Source organism: Balaenoptera borealis (assembly GCF_965194805.1).
Source record: "Balaenoptera borealis genome assembly, chromosome: 20".
NCBI lineage: Eukaryota > Metazoa > Chordata > Mammalia > Artiodactyla > Balaenopteridae > Balaenoptera > Balaenoptera borealis.
Window position 1 is genome coordinate 7,502,835 of NC_138879.1, and position 16,510 is coordinate 7,519,344.

General features: G+C 55.1%; 1 protein-coding gene across 1 annotated transcript in view; it reads left to right on the forward strand.

The window, feature by feature from the left end:
- Positions 1–447: 447 nt before the first annotated feature.
- Positions 448–16,510, forward strand: part of MYO15B (myosin XVB) — a 38,174-nt gene continuing 22,111 nt past the window's right edge. The window contains 16 exon segments of the mRNA XM_082374465.1: positions 448–7,654; positions 8,037–8,100; positions 8,333–8,442; positions 8,612–8,684; position 8,686; positions 8,999–9,111; positions 9,375–9,478; positions 9,623–9,686; positions 9,851–9,964; positions 10,086–10,247; positions 10,985–11,098; positions 11,212–11,270; positions 11,346–11,478; positions 12,586–12,681; positions 12,933–13,064; positions 13,823–13,948. Coding sequence (XP_082230591.1) covers positions 5,541–7,654; positions 8,037–8,100; positions 8,333–8,442; positions 8,612–8,684; position 8,686; positions 8,999–9,111; positions 9,375–9,478; positions 9,623–9,686; positions 9,851–9,964; positions 10,086–10,247; positions 10,985–11,098; positions 11,212–11,270; positions 11,346–11,478; positions 12,586–12,681; positions 12,933–13,064; positions 13,823–13,948 — 3,579 coding nt within the window. The 5' untranslated portion in view covers positions 448–5,540.

Consider the following 16,510-nt stretch of genomic DNA (forward strand, 5'->3'; position numbering starts at 1 on the left):
GAGGCCCTCTGTCAGGGTCAGGGAGAATATCTTAGAGTTTGATGCACAGGATGTCTTTATCTTTTATCACAAACGAAATTAAGCTTTGCTGTTTCTAACTTGGGTTGGCACTGGGGTCCTCAGTTTGTGGGTCAGAGGATCCTACGCCAAAAGTGGGTGTCAAGGAAGGAGTGGGAACATCACACCCAGAAAGCTGGGCTCCCCACCTAGGGAGACAGGTATGGTTTTGTGACTGCCAGTTTAGGGGGGCTTCCATGTCTTTTATCCAGTTGGCTAAATTACCTCACACTAATGGACAAGCGACATGAAGTTTCCTGCCAAGAAACCAAGAATTGAAGATCACGGTAATAATGCAAACACCAACAAATCAGAAGAAAATGGCAGAGCCAACACCTCCATGGCTTTGTGGCTGCCGCAACGATCCGGCTAGTCAGCTCGAACAAGAAGTCAACAATAGGGACTTCCCTGGTGGCGCAGTGGTTAAGAATCCGCCTGCCAATACAGGGGCCACGGGTTCGAGCCCTGGTCCGGGAAGATCCCACATGCCGCGGAGCAACTAAGCGTGTGCACCACAACTACTGAGCCTGCACTCTAGAGCCCACGAGCCACAACTACTGAGCCCGCATGCCACAACTACTGAAGCCTGCGCGCCTAGAGCCCGTGCTCTGCAACAGGAGAAGCCACCACAACGAGAAGCCCGCGCACCACAACGAAGAGTAGCCCCTGCTTGCCACAAGTAGAGAAAGCCTGAGCGCAGCAATGAAGACCCAACGCAGCCAAAAATAAATAAATTTATAAAAATAAAATAAACTTATAGAAAAAAAAAAAAAGAAGTCAACAACAAGCACACGCACGCACCTGAAAATACCAAGAGGGCTGTTTGAAAATGGATTTACCCCGCACCCATTAAGGACGAGATTTGCCTTAAGTACACTATGCTTTGAAGCGTTAGCTTATGTTGGTGGTTCAAATATTTCAGTTCAGAAGGAAACATTCTCATATTAGGAGTGTGAGACCAACCATTTTTACGGATAGGTGTGCTCTAGAAAGGGGATTAATGGAAGCTGGGCTGGCCCCGAGGGAGAAGTGGGGTGTCCAGGGAGAGGTGATGGGAGTGGTGAAACAGAGGTATTGAGAGGTTGAGTTGACCAGGATGGCGGCCAGATAGACCGGTGAGTGAGTGGGAGGAGTCACTGCCAATTCCAAAGGCCCTGGAGACGTACTATAGGCAGCCAGTCTAGAGACTTAGATCTGAGGGCCTTCGGCATCCAGAGGTGGAAGACTTAGTGTTCACCTACATCTGAAAGTCGGGCGGATCCAACCCTCCATCACTGGCTTTGCCTGTGACCGGCTCTGTGACCTTGGATAGATGACCTCACCCCTGCACCTTTGTTTACTTATCTCCAAAATGGGCTGTGATAATAGGGCCGACCTCAGAGAACTGAAAGGATTAAATGAGAACCTGTAACATCCCACAGCATCTGGCTCCCAGTAAACACCCAACCAAAGGAGGTGAAAGTTACTGTGAGGTGGGTGAGGCCAGGAGAGGAGGAAATGGATCAGGAGGGAGAGAGGGAAGGAGTGTGGAGTCAGAAGAGGGCTCGCACAGACCGGAGGAGGAGTTCACAGTCCTTGTGAGCAAAGCAGATGAAGGAATGAGTGGGAAGGAGGAGGCAAAGGGGAGAACTGGGCTTGGGGGTGGGGCCCCTCTGCCCTGGTATCAGGTTTGTCTAAGGGAATTCCCTGGAGGTTGTTGGAAATCACACAGCCAGGAAGTGGGATGGGGGAGGGACCAAGCCTGTCTGGTTCTGAAGCCAATTCCCCGCAGAAGTGTCATGGAGCAGAATAGCGGGGCCCTGGGTTCCCTGGTGGCACGGTGGCTAAGAATCCTCCTGCCAATGCAGGAGACATGGGTTCAAGCCCCGGTCCGGGAAGATCCCACATGCCGCGGAGCAACTAAGCCCATGTGCCACAACTACTGAGCCTGAGCTCTAGAGCCCACAAGCCACAACTACTGAGCCCACATGCCAAAACTACTGAAGCCTGCATGCCTAGAGCCCATGCTCCACACCAAGAGAAGCCACGACAATGAGAAGCCTGCGCACCGCGACGAAGAGTAGTTCCCGCTCGCCACAACTAGAGAAAGCCCGCGTGCAACAACGAAGACCCAACGCAGCCAATAAATAAATAAATTAATTAATTAATTAATTAAAGGAAAAGAATAGCGGGACCCTTGAATTGGGTCCCCAGTTTCTCACTTACTGGCTGTATGTCCTTAAGCCACTTACCCTCTCAGAGCCGTTTCCCCATTTGTGAAATGAGACCATATCCCCTTCCTAGGGTTTTGGGGGGTTTGAATGAAATGAAGCTTGGGAAGGGAACTGAGACTCAGAGGATCAGAAGTGGCCACGCCCACCGAGCTGAGTGAGATCTGAGCTCTGTCCTGGATCAGCCAGAGGGAGACGAGGGCAGGGGAGAAGGTAGGAGATTGGAGACAGGTGTGGAGCTCTCCCCTCTGCCCTCAGAGCTCACAGGACACATTGTAATGGGCCAGACAAACAGAAGTTCCGTGTGTAGCTGATGGTAGCTCCTCACACCTGTTCTTTTGCCAGGTCTTGGGAGCCAGACTGCCTGAGTGGGCATCCCACTTCTTTTTTTTTTTTTTAAATAATAATATATTTATTTTTGGCCGCGCTGTGCAGCTTGTGGGATCTTAGTTCCCCAACCAGGGATTGAACCCAGGCCCTCAGCAGTGAAAGCACAGAGTCCTAACCACTGGCCTGCCAGGGAATTCCTGGCATCCCAGTTCTGACACTCAGCTGTGTGCCTCAGTCTTATCATCCATAAAATGGGAATCCTTACAGCACCAACCTCTCAGAGTGCTTTCAAGAATTAAGTGAACTCAGGGAATTCCCTGGCGGTCCAGTGGTTAGGACTCCGTGCTTTCACTGCTGAGGGCCTGGGTTCAATCCCTGGTTGGGGAACTAAGATCCCACAGGCCGCAGGGCGTGGCCAAAAAAAAAAAAAATTAAGTGTAGTCCTTAGAACAGTACCTGGCACATCATCAACATTATTATTATTAGTCCAGGGCAAAACAGTGAGTTCTTTCTCTGTGTTATCTTTTAAATTATAAAACGCATACAGAATAGCACAAGTCATAGGAGTACAACCCGATAAATATCTCCACAAACTAAACAAACAGTATCACCCATGGAGGCTCCCTTGTGACCCTTCTAGTCACTACCAACCTCCCACCCTCCACCCCAGGCACCACTCTATAACTAGCTCAGTTTCCTCTTTTTGTACTTTATGTAAATAGAATCATACAGTGATTCTATAACCCTTTCTGGCTTCTTCACTCACCACTTCGTTTGTGAAATAACCCATGTATGTTGCGGATACTGCTGTGTAATCATCCACTGTGTGAATACATCACCCCACTTCCTGCTTTCTGCAGGTGAAACAAGCCCTACGAACCTCATTGCCCTTTGCCTTGGTCAGTATTGGTGGTGGGGAAGCACAGCTTACAGACTTTCACAGTCAGAGACACCAGTTTTATGAGTTACGTGGTAACTGATGTTACCCATGAGCTTGTGTTCCTTTGGGACAGCTGCTTCCTTCACTAGAAGGCTGCTTCCTTGGCAAAGGCCAAGTCACTTTCAACTCCTTGCTCAAACCAGGCCTCTGGGCTGTGAGGGGCCCTCCTGGGTAACGTGAGTGCTTGCAGCAGCTCCACCCAGGTCTGAGGCTGGCTCCAGGAGATATGCAGAGAGGTGGGTATAAGGCAGGTACAAGCCAACTGGAGAGCATACCAAGGAAAGGGCCACAGTCTGGAATGTTACCTCCCCCACTCTGATTCTAGGTGGGGCTGCTGGTGAGGAGAGGCCAGAGTGAGTGGTCAGCAGGGGCACGGAGCCCTGCGGGGCAGGTCACAGGCCCTGGCTGGAGATCTCATCGGACTCCATCTTGGGTGCCCCGGAGCCCACCCTGCAGCAGCTGCCTTGCCCCGGGGCCAGCCAAAAGGGCTCAAGAATCCTGCCTGGGTTTAACTACAGTATAACCATCAAGAAACAGATCCACATCAATACAAAGATGGGTAAAGAATGAGAAAAGACAGGTCTCAGGAAAAAAAAAAAAAAAAAGGCTGTAAGATGGAGGAAAGCTGCTTATTTTCACAGAGAAATGAACTTAAAAGACATTGAGATTTTGTCATGTTTCAGAGTGGCAAAAATGTTAGGTAACACCATGCCTCAGTGCCATGTTAAAATGGGTGGTCTCCTATCTTGTTTGTGGGAGTGTAAATTGATACAACCTCCATGGAGGAAAATTTGGAGCTCTCCAAATTACAAATACACATACCCCATGGCCCAGAAATTCTACTTCTAGGAATTGATTCTGCTTGGACACAGGTGGTGTCAATGTTGTTTGTAACTGAAGCAAAAGCTGAGATGAAGGCAGCATCCGTTTCAGACGTAAAAGTCTGTTAGCCTAAAACAATTTTAAAAAGTCAGTTATATTACCAGGAAAACAGGCTTATTCAAGAGCAGCAAAGAATTACAACACAGGATAGCAACTATGGCCAGCAACACACAACCCTGCTAAAGCAAAGGAGAGGAAACCTTTTTAGAGGAGAAGGGGAAGTTGGGAAAGGCTGTTATAAACAAAAAGACCATTGGAGGAAATTGGGAATTTGAAGTACAGTGGCTTTTCATTGTCTTAGTTTGACAGTTTCTCATTGGCTGAGCTGTTGCCAGGCAAGGAGAAAACCTTTTTTCCTCCAGCTGGCTGTAGTACAAAGTACATTTCTTTCCCTTGGGATCTGCATTCAGGTGGAGTGGTAAGCATGTAAGCGCTCCCCCTTCTGGCCTCTGGACTCCGTTTTAGTAAGGTTTCCCTTGATTAATTTTCACACTATCAATAAAGAATTGGTTAAACTATGGCACATTCACTTGCTGGATTACTATGCAGTTGTAAAAAGAAAAGAAAAGATAGTTATGTACTATTATGAAATCTCCAGGTTAATCTGTTAGATTGGAAAAAGCAGAGTGAAGAGCCATGAGCCAGAAAAGCTTCCACCAGTGCTCAAAGGGAAAAAGAATACTTGCTTTTCTCTGCATGGATAGCTCTTGAAGGCAATACAAGAAATGGGTAACCTGGACTTCCCTGGTGGCGCAGTGGTTAAGAATCTGCCTGCCAATGCAGGGGAGGAGGGTGGATTCCCGTAGAGACCCCAGGACAAGGAGGACGGTTCTTCTGGCACCCCCTCAGCCCCTCCTGAAGAAGCAGTGAGGCGGGAGCAGAGGATGGGCCCCCTCGATTTGGCGTGGCGCCAGGCTGGCCTGGCTAGCAGCAACTCCAGGTGGCACGGTTGCCCTGTCCACGGCCTTTGTCCGCAGTTGCAGCTCCTCTTTCCTGGGCGGCCTCCACTCTATTGTTGGCCGAGGAGGTCAGGACCCGCAGACACCTGCATTATTGATGCTCACGCATAAGGCGGGAGATGCGGGGGCGGGTAGATTGAGCCTGTAGCCGCAACCTGTGTGATGTGCTGCCGAGGGCACCTGCGGGCAGCCAGCTCCTGGGGAAGAGGAGAGGAGGGAGACGCCGGGAAACAAACCATGGGCAGGAGCAAGGGCAAAACGCCCCAGCGCCCGGAGGGACCCGGGAGGCCGACCTCCGGGGAGCAGGAATCCGGGTCGGCCAGCGCAGACAGCGCGCCCAGCCGGGAGCGCCGACAGGGCCGCGGTAAAGCCCACGGGGCGAGACCACTCTTGGAGCCCTGCACCGCGGGGGGCCAGGAGACCCCCGGTGGCCGCAGGAAGCCGGCCGTAGAGGAGAATGGCGACTGCAGACGGCCGGAGGCTGAGGGGAGACGAGGCAGCGCGCGGCGTCCGAGATGCGGGCCTAAGGAGAGCCACAAGCCCGGGGACGGCCGTGGGGGGCGCCTGGAGGAGAAGAGCCTCCTCGGAGGAGGAAGGACACGCGGGCGCGACCGCCGCAGGAGAAGAGGAAAAGGGCGGGGACGCTCGGTTCAGCGGGGCCGCCATGAGACCCGCAGCCTCAATGCGGACACGTCGGATGGAGACGGGGCCAGCTCCTGCCCGGACAGCGAAGCCCGCGAGGCCCTGGAGAGCGGCAGCCAGAGCGGCGGGGCCCCAGAGCGGCGGCCCAACTCGGAGCAAACGGACATGGGCTCGGGAAGCACCCAAACCGGTCCGGAGTCAGCGCTGGAGGCGCCGAGAGAACGCCCGGGCAGCGACGGCCTGAGCAGCGACGGCAGAGGCGGTGACAAGCCCCCCGCCGGGCCTCGGAGCCCGGAAGGATCGTCGGGGGCGAGGCCCCAGGGAGAGACCGAGGATTCCGAGACTGCCACAGACTTGAGTCTGGAGGGGGCCGGGCCTGGACGGAGCCTACGGGCAGCCCCAGGAACGACAAGCGGGTCCACTGAGGCCGAAGAGGCTGACCCGGCCAGTAAAGCCGCGGCCTCCAGTCCCCTCGAGGGCAGCCGCGCGTGCGTTCCCCGGAGCTCGCGGGCTTCTCGAGACCCCAAGCCGGCCCGGAACGCGAGAAACAGTGGGGTGCAGACCGAGGCTGAGCCGAGGGGCCCCGAGCCCGGAGGAGCCGAGGCCTCGACCGCCCGGGGTCAGCGTACCCAGGTCGGAGAAGGGGTGGGGAAGGTGCAAGAGGAGGAGGGCGTGAGCGAAGCGGGGGCTGGAGGAGAAGGGTCCGGGGACCCAGCGCCGCTGGTCGCCCTGGTGGCGCTCGGCAGGCTTCGCGCTAGGCCCCCGCCAGGGCCCGCTCCCCAGTCCGCGGGTCCCTGCCCCTCGGGCCTCAAGGACCGGCTCCTGCGGGTGGCACGGGGCCTGGGCCTCCTGCGCTGGCTGCGGCTCCGGCCGCGGGCGGGCGAGGCGCGGGCGGCGGGCGAGGGGCGGGGCCGCGGGACGGGGCTGAGGCGCCGTCTAGTGCTGAGCCTGGCGGGCGTAGCTGGGCTGGGCGGGCGACCGAGGGCTCCCCCTGGTGGCGGCTCGAGTTCCCCGCAGGTTGCGGAAAGGCCAGCCCCCGACGACCCTTCTGAGGATGCGGACCCGACTCCAGATCCCAAGTTCGCGGTCATGTTCCCCAGGATCCACAGGGCAGGGAGGACCTCGAGCAGCCAGAGCTCAGAGGAAGCGTCCGCGGAAGCCCCCGCTGGGGAGGGGCACTTTTGGTTTTGTGCGGGGGCTTCAGGGGACAGTGAAGGGCGCAGGGCGAGTGGAGAAGGGGTGGCCGGGCGCCGCCACGGCTCTCTCGGCCCGACTCTCCCCGACGAGCCCCCACTCGAGAGCGGCTCCAGCAGCGAAGCGGAGCCGGAGACCTTGGGAGCCGAGGCTGCGGTGCACTGGGCGCAGGGCGAGGAACCCCGCGAGGACCCTGGGTTTGGCACCGAAGCACTGCTGCCCCGACTCATCTTGGAGACCCGCCTGCGGCGGGAGAGGAGCCCGAGCCCCTGCGGGTTCCTGAGGGATCGATGGGAGCCGGAGGATGAGACCGAGGAGGCGCTGGAGAAGGACCTGGAGCTGAGCCTCGGGCCGGGCCTGGAGGCGCCACCCTTGCCCGGCGCCGAGGGCAGGAGCCTCGTGGAAGGCCTGGAAGACACCGAGGACCTGGCCCGGCTGCGGTGAGCGGGCGCGGTCCCAAACCTGCCATGCCTGGGTCACACTTGATCGTATCCCATCCTACCCCCGTTCTTTTATGAATTGTATCCTTACATGGGATTTTGCCACACAAGGTCGTCTGGCTGGAAGGGGCAGGTGAGGGGTGAGAATCAGGTGCTCCTTCCTTCTCTAATTGGCACAAAGCTTCCCTCTGGGTCAGCAGCCTGGTCCTGCTTGTAGCGCCCACGGCGCTGGTAACTTGTTTAGCAGCCGGACCCCTGTATTATGGACCAGCTCGGAGAGGGTGCATGACTTGGTGGAAGTGTCTCTGCAGCCAGTGGCAGCACTAACCCAGGATCTCCTTCTGCCCCCGACTCCCTGCTTCTCCACCCTGCTTCCCTACAGGCCGGTGTGCGACAGCTCCGTGCTGCTGTGCCTCAAGAAGAGGTTTTACCTGGGCCGAATCTATGTACGGGGGACCCAAGAGGGGATGGTGGGCTGGGATTCCCTTTCCCCAGGGATCAGAGGGCCCTCCGGGCACCCCTGGAGCTTCCCCCTCCATCTTTCTCCTCCCTGGGCTGGGTGCTGAACCCTCTCTGGGGTCCTGCAGAGCGGGGAGGGGCCGGGGGCATCAGAGCGCCACTCTATTTGCATCCCCTGCTCCCTCCATGTTCTGATGAGAGCTTCCACTTTCCTCCCAGACCTTTGGGGGGCCCCTCCTGCTCGCTCTGAACCCCCACCGGCCCCTGCCTCTCTTCTCACCTGAGGTCCTGGCCAGCTACCGCCCTAGGAAGACCCCTAACACCACCCCGTATGTGAATTTGCCCCACCAGCCCTCTGCTCACCCCCAAGTGGCGAAGCCCCAGCATGTCCCATTGACTGAGGTCCAGGGCATGGCAGGCACGACCTGCCTACGCCCAGGAGACCCCGGATGCCCATCTCTGGTAACCTTCTCTTCTGCTTCCACCCTCCTCCCCCAGACATGTCTTTGCCATCGTGGCAGCAGCCTATAGCCTGTCTCAGAGCACTGGGCAGGGCACCTGCATCCTCCTGAGGTGAGTGATGGCTGCCCTGCTTGGCTGAACCTTCAGGCCACACTGAAGGCCGGGAGGAGGGGGGATGTGAGGTCTGCATTTGAAACTGCCTGTCTGGCCCACTGCTGGGCAACAGCTCTGGACTTCCTAAGGCTGTGCCCCTTGAATGAGGCATCTTGGGGACTTTTTTCTGTTTGGTCTCTATGCCCCAGGTCTATGTTTCTGCATTTCTGGGAGTCTCCTTTAGGGCAGGTATCACTTCCAGGTGGGCATATCCCCACTTTCGGGCTCAATGGGGTTGTCCTCTGTGCCCCTTCCTGGAGACCCTGCCAGCCTCTCCCTCCTGCAGTGGGCACAGCGGCTCTGGGAAGACAGAAGCTTCCAAAAAGATTGTGCAGTTCCTAAGCAGCCTGGAGCAGGAGCAGACAAGGGGCAGAGGATGTCAGGTGAGGGGCAGCTCGCCATTTCCCAGGGATCCAAGGGGGACCATCCTACTCCTTTGGGCCAGAAGGGTGGTCTTCAGGCCTCTGGCTTCTCCTCTGGGGCAGCCCCAGGCATTGCCTACTGCGGGGGCAGGGAGGGCTGGGGTGACTGACCCCCTCCACGGACCAGCAGAGCTCCCAGGTGCACAGTGTCCTCGGCTGGGATGCCTGATCAGTGGGCACCACTGCTGCTCCCAGGGATACTTGAATGCCCCTCCCCCATCCAGCTGGACGACGTGCTGCCCATGCTCAGCAGCTTTGGCCACGCCAAGACAGTCCTCAATGCCAATGCCAGCCGCTTTGGCCAGGTCTTAGGCCTCTGCCTGCAGCAGTGAGTGACGGGGGTCCAGGTGGGCAGGGTCACCCATGATCACTTTCCCTTATTGGGAACCTGAGACTGCTGCCCTTGGGTCCGGCCCACGGTGGGTCCCATTCTGAGCGGGGGCCCCCCTCACTCAGTGTCCTGTGTCCACAGAGGGGTCATCCTGGGAGCTTCTGTGTCACATTATCTGCTTGAGACCTCGAGAGTGGTGTTTCAGGTACGACCTGGCCCGCTGCTCCCAGAGTGGGAAAGAGGGAGGGGCCACTGTGAGGGGCTGTGGTCCCTCAGCCCCCAAGCCTGCCTTCCCCAGGACTTGTCCCTGCTCCCCTGGGGCACAGGACCAGGCCGTTGCTCCCCCTAAGCCAGTCCTTCTCCCCTGAGGCCCAGGCTGAGCGGAGCTTCCATGTTTTTTATGAGCTGCTGGCGGGGCTGGACCCCATGGAACGGGAGCGGCTCTCCCTACAGGGGCCAGAGACCTACTACTACCTCAACCAGGTGGGGGAAGGCCCCCTCGGTGCTGGACAACGGGGCCTGCCCAGGGAAGGGTCTGAGGAGAGGGAAGCTGCGGGTGGCCAGGCCCCGACTCCTCACCCCTCACCCCTGCTGTGCTCTGCAGGGCCGGGCCTGCAGGCTCCAGGGCAAGGAGGATGCCCAGGACTTCACGGGACTGGTGAAGGCCCTGCAGGTGCTGGGCTTGTGCTCCGAGGAGTTGACTGCAGTCTGGGCTGTGCTGGCCTCTGTCCTGCAGCTGGGCAACATCTGCTTCTCCTCTTCAGAGGTGAGCTCCCTCTGAGACACTGGATTGGTGGTGGCTTGTTTGCATCATCAGGGCAGAAATAACAATGCCAAACACTTGTGTGTAGGAGACAGTAAAGCCCCGGGCCACCATCAGGGCCTCACCACTGCCCCAGAAAGCAGGTGAACTCCCATCGTACAGATGAAAAAACTGAAACCGGGGTCTTCTGCATCTATACCGATCCTGTCCCACTAAACTGCCACCCTAAGGAGGATAATTGGCATTAATTGAGCAGCTATTATGTACCTGGCACTGTGTAGATCACTCTACATATATTTTCTTTTCTTTTCTTTTCTTTTTTTTTTTTGGCCACACCGCGCAGCTTGTGGGATCTTAGTTCCCTGACCAGGGATTGAACCTGGGCCCTCGGCAGTGAACGTGCAGAGTCCTAACTGCTGGACCGCCAGGGAATTCCCTACATATATTTTCTAATTCATTGCTCCCGGCAACACCATAACATAAAAATTGTTGTTTCGCCTTTAACAATAAGACAGTGGAGACTCGGAGAAGGAAAGAGACTTGTCAGGGCCGCCAGCTAGTGGAGAGGTAAAGTCAGGATTCACACTCAGGCCCTCAGACTCCGGAGCCAGCTCCTACCTGCCCAGATCTACCTTTGGGTAACAGGGCCCCTTGCCAGGCAAAGCAAGGCCCTGCCCCTGCCCCATGGGAAGCAGCCAGTCCGCAAGCAGAGCTCTCCCTGCTCCCTCCCGCCTGTCCAGAGGGAGTCACAGGAGGTGGCTGTCGTGTCCAGCTGGGCTGAGATCCACACGGCAGCCCGGCTGCTGCGGGTGCCGCCCGAGCGCCTGGAGGCGGCTGTCACCAGGAGGGTCACGGTGAGCTCGGGGGTCCTGGGGAGGCGGGGGCCTGACCAGTCCACCCGCAGGCTTGGGGAGCACTCGTGTGGACCTTGGGCCTGACGTACCACATGCACATCCTCTGCCCTCAGGAGACGCCCTACGGCCAGGTCTCGAGATCCCTGCCCGTGGAAAGTGCCATCAATGCCAGGTGGCCCTGGGGACAGGAGAGAGCTGTGAGCAGGCCTGGGCCCTGCTGCACGAGGCTCACTCACCATGCCCGCAGGGACGCCCTGGCCAAGGCCCTGTACTCGCGGCTCTTCGCCTGGCTTCTGAGGAGAACCAACGTGCGGCTGGCACCCCCCGGGGAGGGAGGCAGCGTGGCCACTGTCACTGTCATCGACGTCTACGGCTTTGAGGTCACCCCTGGGGGTGGGGCCCAGGACGGGGTGCCCCCGTCATCCTGGTTATTTCTGGGGACCCCAGCAGCTTCCCTTTGCGGGGACGTTCGTGCGCTGCTTGCCTTTCTGACCGTACGATGGTCCACGAGACAGCTGCGTGCTCCGTAGGTACAGCCATCTACCCTATGCAACCCTGACGTCGGCTCTGGAGAGCTCTGCCTGCTTGGCCTTGCAGAGTCTCACAGGAGCCTTAAGACAATGGAAGACCCTCGGATGGGTCGGCCTCGCCTCCTGTGTACCCAGAGGAGAGGGAAGAGAGGGAATCCCCCAAAGCACGCTGAGGTTTTCATAAGTTCTTCACCCCTTTGCAGAACATCCTGTTTCCTCGAGGCAGGGAGGAGGGGCGAGAGCAAGAGGCGGTGGCCCCCACCTCAGTCCTTGGCTGGGCACTGTTCCCTGTCCCCTGCTGTCTCCTCCTCTCCAGCGTGTCCTTGGTGACCATCCACTCTCTGAGGAGGGGGATGACCGTTGCACCTGTGTGTGTGCGTGTGTGCATGTATGCACGTGCGTGCTCTTGTGTGTATCTTAGAACATGTCAAAACTCTGTGCAAAGCTACATGAAGCGGGGGCTCTGCTGGGCTTACTAGGAAAGTGCTGAGGGGCACAGAGGAAGGAGCCTGTAATTCCAACAGGAGGGATACTGGAAGGCTTCTTGGAGGCGGCAGCCTGGAGCTCTGCTTACGAGGATGTGGCATTCTGATAGCCAGCGAGTTAGGCTGTAGCAAGAGGTGCCTTCTAGACCACAGGATGGCTGTGATCAGAGGCCCGAAGGCTCACAGTGGTGCTGAGGCAGAGGGCAGGGGTGTGGGTTGTTGGAGGGAGGAAGCATGATTGAGGCTGGGATTGGGCTGAGGCGGCCTGCACGCTGTGCCAGGATCTTTGGACCTGTCCCTGGAGGAGGCAGCATCAGCCCTAGGGCACCACTCCCGCCTAGTGCTGGGGAGAATGGGGGCAGCTGTGGGAGGGGGATGAAGGGCACCAGGCCTGTGTGCTAGCCCCCCGACCAGCTGCCCTGTGCCCCCACCTCGTGTGGGTGCCCACCTCACTGCCCACGCGCCCCCCCAGGCACTGCGGGTCAACGGCCTGGAGCAGCTGTGCAACAATCTCGCCAGCGAGCGCCTGCAGCTCTTCTCCAGCCAGATGCTTCTGGCCCAGGAGGAGGTATGGGGAGCTGGGCATGGAGGTGGCAGGGGGACACTCAGCTGTTTCCCAGAACAGAGGCCATCCCTGGTAAAGAGAAGGCACTACACCGAGAGCTCTGCCCCAAAGCCCCCTTGCTATGGACCGTCTCAGTCCTTCTGGGCCTCAGTTTACTCATCTGTAAAGTGGGAGGGCCATCCCTGCTCTGGCTCAGATGAGGTCCCCCCATGAACATGGGTGGTCTCTGTAAACTAAATGCTGGCTTTTCCCAGGAGGAGTGTCGGCGGGAGATGTTGCCCTGGGTGCCCATCCCCCAGCCTCCGCAGGAGTCCTGCCTGGACCTCCTGGTAGACCAGCCCCACAGCCTCCTGAGTATCCTGGATGCCCAGACATGGCTGTCCCAGGTGAGCCCCCAGTGTCGGGGACAAGGAGTGGGGGCCCTGGTGGCCAGGCCAGAGCCAGCAGGAACTCCCAGGGGAGCAATAAAGTGCTGAGGTCCTGGGACCCTGCCCACAGGCCCTCAGCACAGTTTGGGAAGGCAGCGGCCAAACTGGGTTCAAATCCTGTCTCTGGGTGATCCTGAGTGAGAGTCCCGACTTCTCCAAGAGTCCTCGCTGCAGAAGGGGGACAATTGTGCCTGAGGGGCAGGGTTGTGGGGGCTGTGCTGGCCCCATGAGGGGCTTGTGAGGGTTTCCCCAAGTATTTGTTGTTATAAGTTCCTTAGCACTTTAAAATAATCTCTTACCGGATGGGTTTTTAAAAGTATCTTTGAAAGACTTGTTCAGAAACACATGTAACTGTGAGACCAGACTCCCAGGAGTGATTGCTAAATCTGCCTTAAAGGTCCCCCAGCCCCATTTCTTTTAAATGATTTCATCAAGGATCCTCTAAGCCGCCAAATCTTATTGACTGAGGTATACAAGGCTACTGTGTTTTTTTCTCAAATGGGAACCAGTTGTTCAAAATAGTCCCTGGAACAGAAGCTGTGCCCTTTATAAGGACTCAGATATGGAGTGACTCTTCCTAAAAAAGAAGTTTGGGGACCAAAACCAAAGCTCACCTTCTGTTCAGTGCCTGTGGTTTTGGGGGGCAGGGGAGAGAAGCACAGTCCCAGCAGGGGAATGGCACCTGCAAAGGCCTGAGAAGCTCTTCCTCTTATCAGGCCACGGACCACACCTTCCTGCAGAAGTGCCACTACCACCACGGCGACCACCCGCGCTACACCAAGCCCCAGCTACCCCTTCCCATCTTCACCGTGCGGCATTACGCTGGGACCGTCACCTACCAGGTATCAGGGTGAATCTGTGAGGGCAATGTGACCCTGGGGAGTCACCTGACGGGTGAGAGGGGTAGGTGTGGGGAGGCCCCTTCCAAGGCTTGGCCATCTGTCCCCACCTGGGCCCTTGGCCTCACCTAGTGCATGACTTACTGAGTTCTGGGTGGGCATTATGGGGTGGGGAGGGTCAAGGCCTTGGGACCCTCCAGACCAAGAGGGGCAGAGTGTATGCATGGGACCTGGCTCTGATAACCTCAGGCAGTCTACTTCTCCTTCTGAGCCTCCATTTCCTCATCTGTAAAATGGGAATGGGAGTCCATCCTATAGCATTGTCCTGAGGATTAATGCAATTACATGGAAATGGCGGGGCAGGTGCCTGGCAGATACTAGGTGCTCACTGAAGGGATTCTCCTCTCCCCTTTATGAGTTTCATGACTACTGCACACCTACCCAGGAGGAGAGCTGCTGAGGGGAGGGGGCCTGGTTTAAAGGCTAGGACCAGGTGACTGGTTTGAGGTGGGGCAAGTCAGGTAAGGCTTCCTGGAGGAGGTGACATGCTCTGGTTGTAGAAGAAAACAAACAAACTACACAGGAGTTATCCACACGTGAAACACAAGGAGTATATGTCAATTATACCTCAAAAACAAAAAATCACATCTAAAAGAAAAAAGGAAGAAACAGAAGGAGATTGACTAAAGAAAACTATAAAATTGTATTGAAGGTCACAAAACAAGACTTAAAAATGGAGGGGAAAGCCACATTCCTATTGGAGAGCCCTATATTGTTCACTCTTTCCCAGTTAATCTAGAAAAGTCATATAATTCCAGACAATACTCCAATGGGGCTTTTATGAGAGAAGGAGAGGCGAATTTTAACAAAATTATTCTGAAGTATTATATGGAAAATAAATGCATGAGAATAGCTAATAAGATATAAAAAGCAAATGATTATGGAGGAATTTGCTCTATCAGATATTAAAACATATTTTAAAGCTCTAGTAATTAAAAGAGTATGGTATTGATAAGGAGCAGACCCATCAATGGGACAGAATTGAAAACCCAATAAACAGACCCAAGAGTGTAACAAAGAACTGGGTATGTGACAAAGGCGGCCTTTAAAAAAATGTGGTAAAATATACACAACATAAAATTTCCCATTCTAACCATTTTTAAGTGTACATTTCAGTGTCTTTAAGTACATTCACAATGTTGTGTAACCATCACTGCTGTCCATTTCCAGTACTTTTTCATTATCCCAAACAGAAACAACTTACCCATTAAACACTAAGCTCCAATTCCCCCTTCCTCAGACTCTGGTAATATCTAATCTACTTTCTGTATCTATAAATTTGCCTATTCTTATGTAAGTGGAATCATAACACACACACACACACACAAAATCCTTATGTGTCTGACGTTGCATTAAGCATAATGCTTCCAAGGTCCATCCATGTTGTAGCATGTGTCAGAATTTCCTTCCTTTTTATGGCTGAATAATACTCCGTTGTATGTTTAGACCACATTTTGTTTATCCATTCATCTGCTGATGGACATGAATTGTTTCCACCTTTTTGGCTATTGTGAATAATGCTGCTGTGAACATGGGTGTACAAGTAACTGTTTGAGTCACTGCTTTCAATTCTTTTGGGTATCTACCTAGGAGTAGGTTTGCTGGGTCATATGGTAATTCTATGTTTACCTTTTTGAGGAGCCACCAAACTATTCCTCAGTGATTGTACCATATTATAGTCCCACCAACAATGTATGGGGGGGTTCCAGTTTTTCTACATCCTTGCAAATACTTGTTATTTTCCGTTTTTTAAAATTATAGTCATCCTAGTGGGTGTGAAGTGGTATCTCATTGCGGTTTTGATTTGCATTTCTCTAATGACTAACGATGTCAAGCATCTTTTCATGTGCTTCTTGGCCATTTGTGTATCTTCTTTGGAGAAATATCTATTCAAGTCCTTTGCCCATTTTTGAATTGAGTTGGTTTGGGGTTTATTTATTTATTTATTTATTTTTGGCTGCCTTGGGTCTTCGTTGCCACGCGCAGGCTTTCTCTAGTTGCAGCGAGCGGGGGCTACTCTTCGTTGCGGTGCGCGTCCTTCTCATTGCGGTGGCTTCTCTTGTTGCGGAGCACGGGCTCTACGCGCGTGGGCTTCGGTAGTTGTGGCATGTGGGCTCAGTAGTTGTGGGGCATGGGCTTAGTTGCTCCGCGGCATGTGGGATCTTCCTGGACCAGGGATCGAACCAGTGCCGCCTGCATTGGCAGGCAGATCCTTAACCACTGTGCCACCAGGGAAGTTCTGAATTGAGTTGTTTTATTTTTTTGTTGTTGTTAAGTTGTAGGAGTTCTTTACATAATCTGGATATTAAACCCGTATCTGATATGTGATATTTTCTCTTATTTTGTGGGCTGTCTTTTCACCCTCTTAATACTGTATTTTGATACACAAAAGTTTTTCGTTTTAATGAAATCCAGTTTATCTATTTTTCCTTTGTTGCCTGTGCTTTTAGTGTCATATTCAGGAAATTATTGCCAAGTCCAATGTCATGAAGCTTTCTCCCTTTG